The sequence below is a fragment of the Lepidochelys kempii genome, chromosome 6 (assembly GCF_965140285.1).
Source record: "Lepidochelys kempii isolate rLepKem1 chromosome 6, rLepKem1.hap1, whole genome shotgun sequence".
Lineage (NCBI taxonomy): Eukaryota > Metazoa > Chordata > Testudines > Cheloniidae > Lepidochelys > Lepidochelys kempii.
The window spans coordinates 69,442,463-69,461,481 of record NC_136385.1 but is presented as its reverse complement, the minus strand read 5'-3'; the positions used below and the strand labels follow the sequence as shown (position 1 = coordinate 69,461,481).

General features: G+C 43.9%; 1 protein-coding gene across 7 annotated transcripts in view; it reads left to right on the top strand.

The window, feature by feature from the left end:
* Nucleotides 1–18,774, top strand: part of MIDEAS (mitotic deacetylase associated SANT domain protein) — an 87,053-nt gene extending 68,279 nt beyond the window's left edge. For all 7 annotated transcript variants that reach the window (XM_073348564.2, XM_073348566.2, XM_073348565.2 and 4 more), the window contains 9 exons: nt 216–282; nt 1,643–1,785; nt 5,208–5,311; nt 6,585–6,660; nt 7,700–7,788; nt 11,386–11,535; nt 12,168–12,326; nt 12,741–12,952; nt 14,369–18,774. In XM_073348564.2, the coding sequence (XP_073204665.2) occupies nt 216–282; nt 1,643–1,785; nt 5,208–5,311; nt 6,585–6,660; nt 7,700–7,788; nt 11,386–11,535; nt 12,168–12,326; nt 12,741–12,952; nt 14,369–14,573 (1,205 nt within the window). In that variant the 3' untranslated portion in view covers nt 14,574–18,774. The remainder of the gene's footprint in view (nt 1–215; nt 283–1,642; nt 1,786–5,207; nt 5,312–6,584; nt 6,661–7,699; nt 7,789–11,385; nt 11,536–12,167; nt 12,327–12,740; nt 12,953–14,368) is intronic.
* The last annotated feature ends 245 nt before the right edge of the window (nt 18,775–19,019 follow it).

Below are 19,019 nucleotides of genomic sequence, written 5' to 3'. Positions count from 1 at the left end.
TTTAAGGATTGGGATACTGTGACGAAAATAGTGGACCAGAATGAAGTGGTGGGTGAAAATTCAAAAATCCCTCTTCAGCTTACTGTTCTTTGGCAGTTGAGTGCCTGTTTTGGGTGATGGAAAGTCTGTGCTCCAATGTGGTGTTCACACACTTACACATCTGCCCCAAACATAAAATTAATGAGTTTTGATCAAGTCTGTTGCTTGTCTTACAGATAGTTCAGAAGTCACCCCTCCCATCCTTTCAGTAATGGGGGAGGCCACCCCAGTCAGCATTGAACCGTAAGTATCAATACAATCGTACAAAATCCACCTCTTTGCTTGATGGCAAACATATATTCCTTACCCCGCTTACAGATTTAGGAGGATAGGAAAGTGCCGCAGGGTCCCCTTTTGTTGGTTTATCTTTTAGAAATTTACAGACTCACTCCTATGACTGTCTTTATTAAAAGTGTGTAGGGTTTTCTTTTTTTCTAGATTGAGGCAGAGTAAATTTATTGATGATCCATGCACTAAATAATTTCTTATGGTCCACTGAACAGTTGCCACAGTGGTAACTATTTTCCATCACTACTCTTCAGTTGCTGGGCTGAATTTGAACTACTGTAGTTAGCTAAAGGTGGCAGGGTCACTGTGTCATTCCGCCATGCATAAACATTATTATGCATGTTGTATACTTTTTTTTAAGAGTTAGGAAATATTGCTTCTTAAAGGGAAGGCAAAGCAGAGAATGGACAAACATAGTTAATTTTCAGAATGTAAGCTGCTTCAGGAACAAAGGTAACTGGAGCGTTTGCTCCAAATTCACAGAGCTTTCTTTTCTTTTAAATAATGGTAACTGAGTTAGCAAAACAAAGGGGAGTCTTTAACCCTAAAAATATAAATTGCATTAATCATTTTCTCCCTACTTTATCTTGCTACTATCAGGTGATTCTACAGCTTATAGCAACTGGTGCTGACCATAGTTCATACTTCCCTATACTTCGTTTTGAGTTGCCTTTCTGTGGTTCAGTTGCTCATTCTATCTCAAGCCATCTGTTAATGTTGCTCAGTAAGTCAACTGATGGCAGAGATATGGAGTGGAAAAGAGGGTAGTCAAAGGTTGTGCTCATATTTGGACTCATGAAATAGTACAGTGTGCAGCTGTGCTCAGTGGGGCTGGTTGTGGATTTTCTTCTCCTTTCCTCCTGTAATCAAATCTCTTTGTTGATTTCGAGTCTGGATAGCACCGCTTCTGTCCTGCACATTGGTCAGCTAGGAGAACCAAGAGAAAACTAATAGAACCTAACATACCGCTTGAATGTTCTTGATTTGTATTAGAGCTGAGTGCTTTGTAAGCAATCAGACCTCTGATTAGAGACTGAGTTGAAGTTCAGCAGTTCTAAGGGACCCACTCGTTAAATAGAACAACATAATTAGTAAAACAACACTAGAAATAGGTAAGCGGGCATTAAGCCTTTCACCTCTAGGTCACCATCTTAGGTCTGACTCAAGTAGTAGTAGTTACTGAATGTTGTTCTTGCCTGTGGCTATCATGTGGCCTATGTTTTGATCTCTTTGGGATCGATTGTGTTTTTAGAAGAGAGGTGCCTTCTAGATATTGTGAGGTGGTTATTGTCATTATTTGTTCTCCATTTCCCAGGCGAATCAATGTGGGATCCCGGTTTCAAGCAGAAATCCCTGTGCTCCAAGACAGATCTTTGGCATCAGCTGACAAGCATAAGGCGGATGTGGTGTGGCAGCCATGGGGGGACCTGGAAATTAACAAAACTACTCAAGAGAATGGTAAGGTTCTGGAGAGATTGGTAAATGGACCTCAGACAAAAAGTAGCAGCTTTGGTAGGGTAGCTGTGTCCTCTATGTTAGGCTCCATTTTAAATAGCTTCACACTACTGATCAGGTGTCAAGTTTCACTAAGTGTTGCTGAAAACTTCTTGTGGAAGATTATGGAGAACAAGGATTCATAGACCTGAAAGGCCAGAAGGGACAAATTAGATCATTGGCTGAGTGAAGCAAGGCATTACATTCAGCTCTGTTTTTGCAGTGGTGGTATAGCTGTGTCGGTCCCAGGATATGAGAGAGAAAAGGTAGGAGAGGTAATATCTTTTATTGGACCAACTTCTGTTGGTGGAAGGTACGAGCTTTTGAGCTACAGAGAGCCTTCAGGCCTGGGGAAGGAAGTAGAATGTCTCAGGGCTTGTCTACTCTTAAAATGCTACAGCAATGCAATTGCACTGCTGTAGTGCTTCAGTGAAGACGCTGCCTATGCTGACAGGAGGGGTTCTCTCCCTTCAGCACAAATAATCCACCTCCTAGAGAGGCCGTAGCTAGGTTGTCCAGAGAATTCTTTCTACAGTGGGGGTTTAGGCCTGTTTAAACCTGTTTTATCACTCAGGGGTGTGGATTTTTTGCACCCGTGCACGACCTAGTTATACCAGTCTAATTTGCTAGTGAGGACCAGGCCTGAGCTAATTACAAGTTGGGAGAGATTGTTAAATGGAAGAGGTAACATGGGAGACAGTCACTTGAAATGAAGTGGGCAATGGGGAGTTAGGTTGTTATGCATAAAGGGTTTGAAGTGGGCAATTAAGGGTAGCGTTACAAATTGTAATGAGACATAAAACCAGTGTCCCTGTTAAGTCCGTGGCTTTTGGTGTCTACCAGAGTTAAGAATTTAAGTTTCCAGTCTCACCTTTTGAAGGTGTTCTCCTCAAGGGAAGCCTGTACTAACACTGAAAGGTCAAATATGAAGTGATCACTTTGTGAAAAGAGTTCAGAGTAGCAGCCGTGTTAGTCTGTATCCGCAAAAAGAAAAAGAGGACTTGTGGCACCTTAGAGACTAAATACCTTAGTCTCTAAGGTGCCGCAAGTCCTCCTTTTCTTTTTGTGAAAAGAGTTTGCCCACAGGTGATTTGTCTTTTATCATTTTTCTGTGTGAGTTCATTTGAGAGCATAGTGATTTTCTGGTTTCACCAACGTTGTTAGGGCATTTGATGCACTGGATGAGGTATGCTAGGTGTTAAAATGAGCATGTGTAGGACCCATGAATCTTGAAAAGTGTGTTGTGGGTAGTATTGATCATCATAGCAGTGGAGATACGTCTGCAAGTTTTGCATCTGTTGTTCCACCAACAGAATAAAAGGTATTCTTCAATTCTGTGGCATTTCTTTGTCTGTAATATAATTTTTGTACATTGTATCAGATACATTCCAAAATTTCAGGGAATGTTCTAGGCATCAGTGGGGAGAACCCTATAGATTTTGGTGAAAAGTGGAAAAACTGAAAGAGGGAAAGGGGGGATACAAGGAGTTCTAGCATCTGATTAGCACCCAGCAGCTTCAACCACCTGTTCAATGGTCTGAAGATCAAAGAACCAGTTGATGGCAGCCATTGACACCTTCCAGCATAACAGTAGCCCCCATCTCAGCTCTGCGCATCCTCCCAGTACAATTTAAAAATATTGACACCTAAATTACTTCTCTCCCAGGGAGAGGGAAGGGAAAAGGAATAAAATGGGGGAATGGGGCTTACATAGAGCACCTGGCATGAAGGGAAGACTTGGGGACATTAGTGTCTGAGGGGGGACACACAGCCCCTGGCATGGGGCAAGTTTCCCATCTCCCAGGGGAATGCTCTAACTACCAGACTGTAGAATCATTTTCATTATTTCTCTGGCCAAATGGCTATCCATTGTCATTCACAGTGGCAATTCGTAGTCATTCATGATGACAATGGATAGTCGTTTGGCCAAAGAAATAATGAGAATGACTACGGTGTGGTTAGGGCACTCACCTCAGAGGTGGGAGAGCCAGGTTCAAGTTCCTGCTCCAATGACTATTTCTAAAAAGTGGAACAAGTGGAGAAATTGAGAGCGCCCCACACCAGAATATCACATACCCTAGTGGCTAGGGCACTCTCTTGCCGTGTGGGGAGGCTCAAGTTCAAATCCCATTTCTGCATCAGGCAGAGGGGGAAATTGCATCTAGGGACAGGTCTACAACTAAAACTTAGATTGACCCTACATTGCTCCGGGGTATGAGAGACCTAGTTAAGCCAACCTAAGCCCCAGTATAGAGATTGCATAGCTCAATGGAAGAATTCTTCTGTTGACCTAGCTACTGTCTCTTGAATAGTAATTCCATCGCTGTAGCAAGTGTGTACACTACAACGGTGTAGCTGTAGCGCTTGTAGTGTAGTCTCAGGGTCCCACATCCCAGGTGAGTGCCTCAACAAGTGGGCTAAAGTTATAAGGGAGGTGGTGGTACCACCACTTTTTCTCCCATCCATTTTGTCAGCCTAGTCATAGAATCATAGAATATCAGGGTTGGAAGGGACCTCAGGAGGTCATCTAGTCCAACCCCCTGCTCAAAGCAGGACCGATCCCCAATTAAATCATCCCAGCCAGGGCTTTGTCAAGCCTGACCTTTCCTTTACTTTTGTCAAAATGCTGGAAATTGGAAACAAAAAAGTTCGTTTTTGATTCGCCAAAGAATTTTGAAAAATGCCTTTTTTGACATAGCTGGGCCTGTATTAGAGGTTTTTCTGGCATAGCTGTGCAAGCTAGGGGATGTGGACCCCTTCCCCCCCCCCGCTCCTGGCCAACAGAATTGTGCCAACACAACTATGTAGGGTAGAGCTGGCCTGAATTCTGGGTTTGTTCACTTACTGAAGCAGTAGCTCTTGACCACCCTTTTCTGGAAAAAGAAGGAAATGGTATTTGCACGTTCATTCAGATTTGTATTTTCTCACCTTGGTCCCATAGTGTTCTTAAATGCTAACCTAGAGAGGAAATATCTTCTCCCTTCCCCCCGAGAAAGAGGGAAATTCAAACACTGAGGTTCATTCAGTCTTGGCTCTCTTCCCTTCCCCTTAGTCCTGCATTATTATATCTTATCTGAACATCACCATCCTTTCTTAATGTGAGAGGGAGTTCAAGTTCTGTGATCATTCAATCTTGTGTTCTTTGCTAGTTTCTCTAGTTTTGACTAGAAAGGATCAATTAGGATAAAATAATGCAAATCCTACTGTTGCCCAAGATATACGTGGACACTCGCTCATCGAAAACTCTTCTGAGAGACCCTCACCAGCCAGACTCATTGAATATGGGGAAAAATAGCAACTACTTTTCTATTTCTTAATCTGATCTTTTGCTTCTTCCACCCCATCCCTTTTTTTTTTTTGGTTTGATGGCACTTTCCTGGTAATAGTGGAAAATCTGCTAACTGCCTCCTGTTCAAGTATTTTTCCTGGGGCTGGTACCAATCAGGAGCTGGCGCTGCACGTCTTGCATGAAGCAAAGGGAAACATTCTGGTGAGTCCTCTTCAATCTTCTGTCTGTCTTTTGGGATTGTGGGAAGAGACCTTAATGCTCACTATAATCAAGGACTGATTGCACCAGCAAGAAGCTTATTTGAAAGAAGGAAGCTTGCAAAGCACTACACAGTTCTGCCAATACATCTGAATCCTAATGCTCATCACCTCTTGCTGTCACTATTCCAAACATGGCCCCGCACAGCTCTGCTGATTGCACCTCTATTTTGTCCTGCACCATCCTTGCTATTTCAGTCTTTGGCCTCTCCTAAGCAGAGACTGCTAAAAATGTCGAACTGCAGCAGACTGTATGTGGTTTCTGTTTTTAGCTTGCAGGGATCAAGTGGCTGAGATTGCTAACCTAAATTCACTTGCCCTCTGAATTGGAAGCCAAGTCTCATGTGAGGGAGCAGTGTCTACTGGTTTTACAGCATGGGACTGGGAGTTAGGACTCCTGGGTTCAATTCTTGCCTCTGTCATTGACTCTCTTTGTGACCCTAGGCAAGTCACTTAACCTCTCTTTGCCTATCTGTGAAATGGGTATATTTACTTACCTTGCAGCAGTGTGTAACCATTTATGTTTATAAAACACTGATTTCTCTGGTAAATGCTGTAAAATTGCAAAGTGTAGCTGTTTAGTGCATCCACCTTTCATAATCTTCTCTAACTTCAGCACAAATGGTAGCTATAGTTTAAGTGCAAATAAAAAGTGGCTACAATTGAGTGGCTTTATAGTCTCTGAGATAAATTTCTTCCGCTGAAGTGATCCTTCCATTTTATTTCGGAATATTGTTTACTCAAGTGAGCTGAGATTTCTAAACACATTTCACTGGTGTCCTGGATCTGCAAAGGAGTGGAGGCCAGTGAGAAGTGGCTTTATAAGAGAGCACATGCTACATGGGATCATCACTACACAAGATAATACTTCTATAGGGCCTTTCATCTGTGGGAGTAATAATCCTGTCTCTCAACACCTTTTATGAGCTAGAGTAGGTGAGTAGTATTTTATCCAATTTACAGATGGAAAAGTGGAGGCATGGAGAGGTGAGGGCACTTGCACAAGGTACCAGAGAGTCAAGAACAGAAAGCTTGTGTCTTGACTCACATTTCACTGTTCCAAATGCTAGAGCATAGGGTGGGAAAGAGAGCTTTTAATATGATTAACCTTCTGGTAGAGGATGATACTAAGGGGATTGCCTGATGTTCTTTGTTGTAATATCTGTATAAGTTAGTGTCCTACATGAAGCTAATTCTGTTGTTGTACTGTCTCTTAGGCTACTTTGACCAAATTGCTGCTGAAGAGGCCAATGCGATCGCCATACCACCCACTGGCAGACTATCACTACACAGGTATGCCGAGGGGAAGGCAACAGATAAACTCAGCGCGGCTGCCTCTGTTTCCTTTGTAGGTGGCAGCCCTAGCTGCAGATAGGGAATTTTTTCCTGATCCTCCTTCACCCTTTTGCACAGCAGGTGATGGTGGTTGTTGCTGCTCTTTTAATATTGATATAGTGTCATCCTTCCCCCCCCGGAAGCTTTATAGGAATCAGTCGTCATCCCTTGCCCGGATGAGTGCAGTGGCGAATTTCAGGGATTCTTGCCTGCAGCTGTCATGACACTTAGGATTGGCTAGTGTGCTGCACGCACCACAAGTCCATTAGTCACTGAGCCACTCTTTTGTATACACAGGCTTGTCAAGGGACTAGATGTCTTCACAGAGAGCAATCACAGAAGGGAGGCTTATGGGTGGTGGAAGGACTGTCCAAATCTCAGGAATGCAATCTCTGTGGCATGAATTCATAGCAGGGAATTGAGAGAGAGTATTAGTGGGAGAATTTCCAGTCGCTAGTAACCTATGCTGCTTACAGTAGGATGTTAGAGAGTACAGACACTAGCAGGTTATTGCATCTCATTGTTTCCTCTATGGAAGGAAAACTGCAATGTCGGATGAGCTATGTCTGTCTGTACCCTCACTCAATATATAACCAATTGCAAGATAGTGACTTTCGTGACCCAGGATGGCCCTAGGCAACCCTGGGAGACCTTGGTCTGGTGAGGGTAGAGAGAAGCTCAATAGCTCCATCTCTAGTGCACAAAAATTACACGTCTGTTCACATTACAAGTACAACGGCTCTTTGACACAGCCACAGTGGAATGTACTCTGGTAGTGTGGATAAAGAAAGAATGTGGGAGAGCTAAGGGACATTCTGGATTGTGTGTTTTCTTGTTGGAGGTGCAAGAGTGTTATTGTACTAAGACTACTTCAGATGTGTAATGAACTGCATATAGTTTGGGCTGGTTTTATTTAAAGGAAACCTAAAGAAAATACAACTAGACGAATAAAAGCTTGAAATGAAATAGGTTTCAGTTCAAACTTCTTTACTTATAGGATCGGACAGGTGGAAAGTTGATGAGAAGAAACTTTTCAACAAAGGCATTGCAATCTACAAGAAAGACTTTTTCCTGGTCCAGAAACTTGTAAGTTATTCCGTCAGTTACTTAATGCACTGTGGAAGGGTTGACCTGAGCTGATGCAGTTGGTGCTGACAGTGATACCATCAACACAAAATATACTGCATTCCCTCTTGGGTGCTGTGGGGTTTTGTGTGTTTGTTTTTTCTTCCTTTCCCCAGACTCCCCAAATTTCCTTTGAGTGATTAAACTTAAAAAAAAATTGAAAACATAGTGCTACTTATTGATTTCCCTTCCCCCCACATTAATCAATCCAATCTCCCTCATTTAGCCCAGGACACAGATCAATTACACAGAATATATTTATAAAGTGATGGGAGTGCTCCAGTAACACTCAAGTAGCCCAGTTACAAACCTGAATAAGAAAAATTCCCATTGTGGTAAAATGTCCCATAAATTACTCCTGACAGAATTCTGCACCCCCGGCCCGCATATTTCTGTGCCCCTGTGAAGAAAAATGCAAAAGAAATTTGCTGGGGGACACATGCCTCTACCCCGGTAGCCCAGGCAGTGTGTGAATTCCAATGTGCCTGGCCCTGGAGCAGCCTCTGAGATGCAAATCGCTGCAGGGGGAGAGGGGCTGGGTGTGCGTGCCTGGAGGAGAGATGTTGATCACCATCAGGGGGCGGGGCTGGGTGTGTGTGCCTGCCAACAAGTGAGAGAGACTCTGTCCCTCTTGCTTGCTATTGTGGCTCACCAGGGGTGTGGAGGGATAGGTCTTTTTATTATGCATGAGGAAGGCTCTTTCCCACAGGCAGAAATGTAGCAGCCTGCCTGCTACTTAATTGATCTCATTCTCTGAGGCAGAAATGTAGCAGCCTGCCTGCATAGTAACATTGTTAATGTTCCTGTTGTTGGTTAACTGTTTCTGTTCTCAGTCAATTCCCCCAGGAGGATAAAACCTGTAAAAGGTTTAAGGCCCCTACATTGCCAGAGTGATGTAAAGGAGCCTTATTATAAATGACAGTAAGGGAATCAGCTAAGAAGATCTATGTGCTTTCTCACTTTTTTCCTGTGCCAAAGTGTCACAATGGGGTTTTATTACGGCTCAGGATTTATTTTACTTACCCATTTGAAAAAAAAGAGTTTGAGGGCAAATAAAACATTTATCAAGCAGTCAGTTAAAGGTCAGGACAATCAGAAGCAAGCACTTCCCAAAGTACCCAGCCAGGTCCAGGATAATGATTAGCAAAACTGTATGGCTTTTATGTGTGAAAGTCTCTGAGCAATTTAAAATGACATCCTACTTTTTGTTGTTGCTGCTGCTGCTGTTTGGTGTTCTGTAATGTAATTTAAATGAAAATCCAGGATTATAACTGGAATGCAGGGTATTAGTTACCAAGTGTTTGTAACTTAACTTTCACGTGTTTAGGAAATGCTGAATAGTTATTGTGACTTTTTTCTGTATTGTAGTTTAAATAAATTAACAAAACAAGTGAAACTGGTGTGATTATATTGTATTATTTTGACAAATAAAATATGCAGAATTTTGCTGAACATTTAATTTTTTGGCACACATTTTTTAATTTTTTGGTGCAGAATCCCCCCAGGAGTAATAAATGGATTGGTGAAATATTTAGTAGTTTTACTTCCAGTGTTCTATAAAAATTAGAGACAGTGAAAATGTCCTCTTAGTAAATGCCTTCTATCCATTTTAACCTATCATGAAGATGTTTTCATTGGAGGTAAAGCTACAGAAAAAAAGAAAGGCAGGAGTAGTTTTCAAATTTCTCATGAATAAATAACAAATGTGCAAAACTTTGTATTAACTTGTGAAAGCCTAGGCATTAACAAAAGCTAATACGCTGCCTCCAAACTCTCAAATACATCACAGATAGAACATGTGTAATTGTCCTTGGGTCTGCTGATGATCAGGTGTTCCCAGATGGGTACAGAACTGAAAAGTTCTGCATGCCTTCCTCCCTATCTGTTAGACTTGCTTTTTGGTTGTTCCTTAGCGAATATGTTGTTGGAAATTAAATACCTCCCAGGAAGCTGTAAGTCTGCTCTGAGACCTGACAACTCATTTGCAATGTTGCAGATACCCTTATGGAGTGCACATTTCTCTTTGTATGTCTACACTGCAGCTGGTTGCAAGCCTCCCAAGCTGAGTAGACAGACTCTCACTACCAGGGCTTGAGCTTAATGAGCTCAAAATAGCAGCCTGGTCGTTTCAGCTCAGTCTGCAGCTCAGGCTTTTAAGTCTTGGGGAACGCATGAGCCTGAGAGCCCAAGCTCCAGCCTGAGCCACAACATCCACGCTACTATTTTTAGCATGCTTGCTAGAGCGTGTGTCCACCTGTGCTGAGAGAGACACCCTTACCTGCAGCGTAGGCATATCCTCAGGCTTGTCTACACATAAACCCCTACAGTGGCACTGCTCCAGCTGCACTGCTATAGCACTTCAGTGAAGACACTATCTGTGTTGATCGGAGGGGTTCCCCTATCTGCATAGGGACTCCACTTCCCTGAGAGGTGATAGGTAGGTTGACAGGAGAATTCTCCCATCAACTTAATGCCGTCTAAACCAGGGGATAGGTTGGTTTAACTGTGTCACTCACAGGGCTGGATTAACTCTTCTGTGGGACAGGGGCTATTACATTTTGTGGGGGCCCCCCCGTATGCACGTATTTTTCCTGGGAGGGAGGTTGGTGCAGGAGGGGGCTGGGGCAGGGGATTGGTGTGCAAGAAGGCGCAGGGTCTGAGAGGGAGTTTGGGTTCAGAAGGGGGTTCTGATCTGGGGCAGTCGGTTGGGGTAGAGGAGGGGGTGTGAAGTGTAGGCTCCGGCCAGGAGGCGCTTATCACAGGCAGCTCCCGGCCTGCAGGGCTCAGGCAGGCTGCCTGCATGCTGTGGCTCCACACTGCTCCTGGAAGCAGCTGGCAGCTAACATGTCTCTGCGACCCCTGCGGGGAGGGGGACAGCATGTCTCTGTGTAGTGCTCACGCCCACAGCTCCCATTGACTGGGAACCCGCCCCCCACCAGGGGTCACAGGGACGTGCTAGCAGCCGGCTGCTTCCAGGAGTGGCATGGGGTCACAGCATGCAGACAGCCTGCCTGAGCGCCCCACTGCGCCGCGGGACTCTTAGCGGCCTGGAGTTAGAGATCGCTGCCTGTGATTTATTTTTGTGGGGCCCCCCTTGAGCTGGGGCCCAGGGCTGCAGCCTCTAAAGCCCCTGCCTTAATCTGGCCCTGGTCACTCGGGTGTAGATTTTTCAACCCCCAGAGCGACATAGTTATACCAACCTAATTTCCTAGTGTAGACCAGGCCCCAGTGCCAGTTCTGCCATCCTGGTGTTGACTAGTACCATATTGTGCAAGTAGCTCCATTGAAACTTATGGGAGTATTCAGCCTAAAGTGCTGCTCAGTGTGAGTAAAGGTGCCGGAATCTAGCCCTGAGAAATTCCAGTGGAGGCTAAAGAAAATGTTTGTGGGAAACATAACAACGTGTAAAGAACTTAAAACAGTTTTCATATAATAGAAAGATATTGTTGGAAAAGAAAATTACAATGTAAAGTGACTTGTAATTACACTTTTACTGAATATTAATACACCTTTTAAAAGGAGTTTGCCTTTTCTTTTCTTTTTTTTTTTTAACACTAGATAAAAACCAAGACGGTGGCCCAGTGTGTAGAGTTTTACTACACATACAAAAAACAAGTGAAAATTGGTCGGAATGGGACCTTAATCTTTGGGGATGTTGATGCCACTAATGAGAAGTCTATGAAAGATGAAGCTGAGGTTGATATCAAGGTAACCGCCCAACTCCCTTTCTTGCTTTTGGCTTTGGTGCCAAATGCGAACTTCATGGACTGAATCACAGTTCACTCTTTCTAATTTTACTGTTGCTACATATATACAAGAAATAATAAATATGGTCCTAACGATTGCATAGATTCCGTAAGTAACTGTCTGATTAGAAACTCTTGTGTTTCTAAGGCCATGTCTACACTGTCACTTATTTCAGCAAAACTTTTGTTGCTTAGGGGTATGGAAAAAACAGCCCCTTGAATGACATAAGTTTTGCCAGCATCAGTGCTGGTGTGCACAACGATATGTCAGTGAGAGATGCTCTCCCGCCGACATAGCTATCGCGGCTTGTTGAGCTGGTTTTATTGTGTCGACAGAAGAGCTCTCTGCAGGCAGCATAACGTGGCTACACAAGCGCTCTTACAGCGGCTCAGCTGCGCCACTGTAAGCTTGTAAGTGTAGACATGGCCTAAGTCTCTCTGACCTGCTGCCGTTACCAGCAGAGACAAGTCAGGCTGAAGTTCACTAGGCCCAGCCTCCCATCCTTTTTCACATAATTACTTCAACTTGCTGTAGAGCTGAAGCTCAAAGAAGAAAATATTAACTCTGTCCCTTTACCATTTCTTCATGTGAAGAGTTCCCATAGGTTTGCACGTGTTCTTCCTCCCAGAAAGGAGAATTACAGTGAGGAACATACACACGTGGAGGAGGTGGCTGAGAAGGAGGAAGAGTTGGATGACAGGAAGAGCACAGTGCCTCTCAAGGCCACACAGACACTACAAGCCAACGAAGTGGTCAGTGATGCACTGAGCTGCATGTACTTCCCCCCACCAGTCCTTCCCACCCCGCCCCCGGTTAACAGTTTGGAAAATGTTGAATAAAAATAGACAATTTCAGACAAAGTGTCTTCATCTTTAACTTTTCCTGGTGGAAGGAGCTGGAACTGGAATAACTCTGAGTATTACCAGCATCAAGATGGTGTCCTATGAGACTTGATGGGCGGGGAGAGGTGGTGACTGGGAATGTGATGAATTCCCTGGAACTGATGCTCGGAGAGGAGTACAAGTGGTGTTAGAAATACCAGAGAGAGTTTCTCATTAGTGATAGCTTGAATTGGAATACTATGGGGTGAGAGTTCAGCCAGGAGCCTTTATTTCAGAGATGCTTCATTTTCACTTTGCTTTAACAACTGTCTCTTTGCCATGTAGGTCAATGAGGTCCTTATTTCAAGAAGCAAGGAGTCTAATGCTGCAGGGGAAGCCAACACTAGGACTGTAAGGAAGCCTAAGGAGGCAGCAGTGAAGTCTCAGAAGACTCCTCCCCCAGTACAGAGGAGGAGACGGAAACCAAAGCCAAAACCAGACACAACCAGTAAAGCTCAGAACCAGGAGAACACGTTTCCATGTAAAAAATGTGGCAGGTAAGAGAAACGCATTGACAATGAGAATCACAGGAATGTTGTACAAAAGGAACATTAGCTTGAAAAGCAGGTTTTGTGGAGATATTATACAATAAATTGTTGGAAATGCTGGCAATAATATGAACAGTTTACCACCACTGGTGCTGTCTTTCAGATTAGATTTTTAAAACAGTTGCCATAGAAGTTTTCATAATCATAGGCATACTAACCCAAGTACCCTGTACAGATTACAACTTGGATGATTATATTCTGCACCCCCCATGTATTCTTTAATGTTGCTGTGCACTGCTGAACAGCTGTATGGTCCACCTCAGCAGTGTTTACATTTCACTGGTGTGTTGAGAGATTCCTGTATAGTGGAAAAAGCACTTTAAGAACTTTTCAGATGACTAATACTATAGGCATGTAGGGCATTATTGTTACTATAGCAGCAGGTGCCAGGGAAGGGGTGAACAAATGGTTTGATAAAATTTACTCGTCTCTTGTGCGCATCGTAGATGTATTACTTTCCCTCTGTGGCTCCAGCCAAGAAAGTTCAGTTTGCTGCCTAAATTGCTTAATCCCAAAGAATAACTAGCCTCATAATACCAGGAGTTTCTCACCATTTTACATATAGAAGCGGGATGGTGAGGAGATGGGGAGAACCAGAAGGAATGACATCTTTGTCTAATTCAGTGGTGGTGACAGGTTTCCATGGTGTGGCAGTGGCAGGACACCTCTCCACTAGACCATGAAGTAGCACAGCTTTGAGAAGTCACACTGCTGTATTTCTAGCCTGGACGCTCACAGGGCAGAAGCAGGAGGAAAATCTTAATGACGTTCAAGTCTATTTGGTGCAACTAAAATTGAGAAATGTATTCCGCGGGGGAAGAGGATAGAGAGGGAATGGAAACCACAAAGGGCAAAAGCCAAAAACCTTTGACCCTGGGGGAAGAAGTGCAAAAAGAGGGCACTGGTCATCGTTTGCTTGCTTATTTATTTGTTTTACAGTAGTGCCTAAAAAATTGGGGGCCTTTATTGCACAGCGGTGTACAGATCCATAGTGAGAGATTGAGCCTGCCTCCAAGAGCTTAGAATCTAAATGGACATGACAGATAAAGGGTGGGAGGGAAAACCAAGGCCTAGAGAGGTGAAATGACTGCTCCAAGGTCATGCAGCACATTATTGTCTGCCAAAAACAGAGCCTAGGTCTCCTGAGTCCTAAGTTAGTGCCCCATCTACTGCACCACACGGCTGCGTATGGAATGGGAGTGAGAGCAGTCGTAGCTGCAGTAGTCCCATCTTGGTGGTGGTACAGGGTCCTCCTCTGTCGTCTGTTGACTTCAAACCAGAGATGCAGCCGCCCCTTTGGCAAGGACGGGAAGAGGAGGTATGGAGAGACTGAACAGACAGGTTCACGTATGTGTTCTTCCTCAGGATCTTCTCCAAGGTAAAAAGCCGCAGCGCTCACATGAAGAGCCACGCGGAACAGGAGAAGAAGGCGGCAGCACTGAAACAGCGAGAGAAGGAGGCGGCGGCCGCGGCAGCCGCAGCAGCAGCGCAGCAGGAGGAGAGCAGCGACGTGGGGAGCAGCAGCGACAGCAGCGACAGTAGCAGCTCGGATGAGGATGGGGAGATTTAGCCATAGCCCAGGGGAAGTCGAGGGAGCAGCAAGGCTGGACCCCGCCCCTCTCTCGGTGTGTTTGCCTCCATTCCTGCACTTTCCTTATCTGGGCTGAGTTCTACTAGGCTTCTGTCCATTGCTGCCATTTCCTCACCCCACATTCTGCATCTCACCCTGCCAGTATAGACTGAGCCAAATCAGTGGATAAAGAGATTTGTGTGAACCTGGATATTCTTTTTTACAAACCAGATTTCTATTTTATTTATAAAGGCACCTGAGGTACGTAATAGAACAATGTCATCAGGAGCGGAATTTAGTTCTCCTGCAGATCAGTCAGGGCTTTCTCCTTGTGCTTGCCAAGACTCATGGCAATGAGACTCTTGAGTGTAAAGGCTTCCAGATCTGAGCAAGAAAAAGATGCTCTGCCCTGAGACTGTCTGCATCTAGTTACTGTGACACCAGTGTTTTGTAATGATTTCTTTCCATAGCAGATTCCTGTCAATGCCCTTCCTGCTTTCCTCTCTGTGCACTATCCAGGCTCTTAGCAAGTTCTGTGGAAATATGAGACATACTTTGGGTATGACTGAAGTGTGAGGGAGAGGGGTGAAGAACACTCAGCCCACCCCTCTCCTCTGAGAGGAGATTTCTATTTTTCTGTAGCAAGGGGATGCCTGATATTTCCTGTGCCATTAAGAGTTCAGTAGTGGACATATATCCTCCCTTGCAATAAGAGTAGCCACAAACCTTAAAGATCTGGCTATATTGTGTACAGGAAGCGAAGTAGTTATTGGGTCACTTTTAGAAGAATTTGCCCCCTCACAAGTACAATTTGAAAGGCCTCTAACGATCACATCTGGCTTTAACTCATTACAAAAGGGAGCAAGGTGGTCAATGAGACTTGACCCAAGACACCGTTTTTGGACTGTGCACGCCTCACAGAGATGGGAAGGGTGGACTCGGGTCTCTTCCTCAGGCTTCTTTACTCCCTTCCCCAAATGGCCATTATGCAGGGGGATGCCTGTTTCCCTATTGGCCTTTACCAATCCCTTTAAATGGCCACCTACAAGAGTTACAGTGAAGAAGCTGTGTGTCCTTCCATTCATTCCTTTGATGTGATTGGACAGCACAGAATACTTGGCTATCCCATCATGGCCCCCTTACCAGTAAAATGTACTCTTCATGCAAAGCTGGCATTGAAATCGCTCCATTAGCCAAAAGTCCAGGCAGCTAGGCCTGGTATTAAAGCAAAGTGTTAAAAGAAAGCAAAAATCGGTCAGCTGAATGCTAAAATTACACAGAATCTGTCTGTACATATATACATATTGTTCACATACCTTTATTTCATAAAACTGTAAAGAATCCAGTGTAGTTGCAGCTGTGTTGGTCCCAGGATATTAGACAAGGTGGGTGAGGTTCTATCTTGTATTGGACCAGCTTCTGTTGGTGGGAGAGACAAGCTTTCAAGCAGGGCTGCAAGTAGAGCTGTACCCTCCAGTACGTAGTACCGGCAAGAGATTTTTAGTGGGTATGGGGTACCGGAAAGACTTGGGACTACTTTCCCCTCCTGGGGCGGGGGAGAAGCTGCACTCTGCTCCTTAAAGAAGCAGAACGCAGCTAGGGAGGACATTCATTCTTTATATGGCTTTAACAGCACAATACATATGCTAACAAACTTAAACAAAGCCTTTGTTTAAGTTTGTTAGCATATGTATTGTGCTGTTACCTTGGTCAGGAGTCCTCAAGAGAGGAGGGGTGGGGGGACAAAAGGTGTTTAAACAGTGTTTTTGATTCTGTTTCTCCCCATTGGTCTAAATTATCCATGACATCCATACTGCATCACAACAAGTCCAAATCATTAGAGTGATTGTTTGGATTCTAATGTCAGCCCAGTTCTGTAGCCTGAAGGGAATCAGGTGTTGTCCCCAGTGTACCTAGAATTCTTCTTTGTAGCCAAACTAGTCTAACATACATTTTGTTAATTGGAACTGGAGCAGCAAAACAAAGAAAACAAATGCCTCATTTTCTAGCTTTGTGGGTGATAGAACTATAAGTGAAGATTATAATGCTGGACATTGACAGCCTTAAACCAGTCAGCTGCCTCTGGAGTCTGCCAAAAACTTTGCTGAAAATATGTTCCTCCTCTTAGCAACGGAGCTAAGACTTATCACACATTTGCCCACCGTTATTCGAATGAAGTTCCTTCTGATCTGGCAGCTCAGGCATTTTCAGTTTCATCCGGAAGAATTTACAAACTTGGAACCTAATCCTGTAAACCCTTAATCATTTCATCAGCCCCACTGAAGACAATGGGACTATTTGCATGACTATGGACCTCTTTTGTGGGCTGATAAAAGTTTCAGGAGTCTGTTCTTTTAAAGGAAGTTGAATCCCCCATTGAAATGCAATGTTTGGGTACCATAAAGCAGTTAAATTTTGTCTTTTAATAAGCCATACATAGGCTGAAATGGCTCCTCACCCAACTCCCGTACAGACTGAATACTACATATTTGGTGGGAAAGTGAGTAGTTAAGCTGTTGATGTTTGTATATACAAAGTGGGGTGATGGGGGGGGCGGGGAGGAGTCACTTGGGGAGATCATGTGCCTCTCCTTGTGTCCCTCCCATGAATGCAGTACTGGCAAGAAATTATTTCTACTTGCACCACTGCTTTTCAGCCATACAGAGCTCTTCTTTTTCTGAAGAGCTCTGTGTGGGTCAAAAGCTTGTCTCGCTAACAGAAGTTGGTCCAATGCAAGATGGTACCTCACCCACCTTGTCTCTATAAAGAATCCAGTTGTTTCCTTGTGCTGTATCCATTGCGCAAGAGTGTTAATTGGCTCCTTTCGTGGCCTCTGCCTTATAAGTATAGGGTGAAGAAATGGGGAGATTGGCAGGAGCCAGTGAAAATAACTGAAGAGGCAAATGGGATTTAGTGGCAACAACACTCTCTGCAGTGAAGCATCCGTAGTACTGTAGAGCATTTGTACATGCAGGCAGCCAATTCTCACTCCCACCTCTGGAGGAACATCATGTGCTGATATTTATGTGGCACTTAACTGCATGAGCAAAGAGCCATAGTTAGTAATAAAATGTTTAAATGTGGCAGGGAATTGCCAGTTTTCTGGTGCCAGTGAAATGCACATCAGATCGACTGCAGTTCTGTAGTGGCATCTGGTGGTCAGATAAGTTAATTGCCTGTGCATTCCTGAGCGGTGCTGTTTAGCTAGTTCCAGCTAATGGCAGCAGGCTGTCCCTGATCTGGCTGACTTGCAATAGGCTCTCCAAGCTGCCGGATAAGTTTCAGGTAAGCATGCCTTTGTGCTTGTTCATGCCTTTGTGCTTGTTCAACTACAATCTAATATAGGTCAGATTCCAGCCTGTCACCTGCCTGGCCTGGCTCTTTTGCCCCATGGCACCAGAGCTTCCTCCACAGACCTTGGGACCATCTCCTTTTTTGGCAGCTACAATTGTTTCACTGCCTAATTAAGTCCTCAAGCCATATATTTGGTACCCTACTCTTTAAGCTGTTCATCTCCGCACAGCTCCTTTTCTTTAGTTAGGAAGGATTCTTCTTTATAATAAAAATAAAATATTGTTAATTGGCTACTATTTTTTTTTTAATGTTAATCATTTTAACTTACAAGAAATGCCCCTCTCCTTTCACCAGCATATTTAGGTTCTGTAACTAGCCTGGGCTCATGCCAGTTTGGGAATCAGAAAGCCAGCTTCCAGTCCAGAATCCAGATCTCCGTTTGCAATCATATAAAATCCATTTGTCACCGTGTGAACTGGTCGGGACTGGAATGTGGAAGCAGATGGCCTGTCACCTGCTATTAATTATTCATTAGCAAACTGCAGAGAATCAAAAGCAAATAATTTTCACAAGAAAAGTTCAAGCAGCAAATCTTAAGAATTTAAATATTAATAAAGATTATTTTCATTTTAAAATTGCATGTTCTTCGCTATTCCAGCAGTGCTGTAAATAACTGAATATTTGGAGTGCTCCTGTCAAGGGGAGTAAAAAGTCAAAGTAACTGTGTATTATGTTCTACTCTAAAGAAGTCACTTCTGAATTCTTCACATCTGCTAATGATCCATTTTCAGAGTTGGACATAAAATCAAGTAAAAGGTTACAATGCAGTTAAGCCTTAAAATGGCAGTTCTTTCCAGAAGATTGGAAAGTCACTAATAAGTGGCAGACCCTGGGAATTATAGAGTAATGCAGCAGTTTAAAAAGCAAATAGGATGATTTAGGTGCATTTTAAAAGGGATTGAAAATAATGCAGAACATATTATACCATCATATTGAACACCTGGAATACTCTGTCCTGTTATAAAGTGGAGATCAAAAAGGCCCAGAAATAAGCAGCAAAGATAAGTGAAGATACACCTGGACTTATATGGGCTGAGAGAGTGAGCAGTCACTAGGATCATTGTGTTGGAGAGGAGGCTGGACTGCGGTATT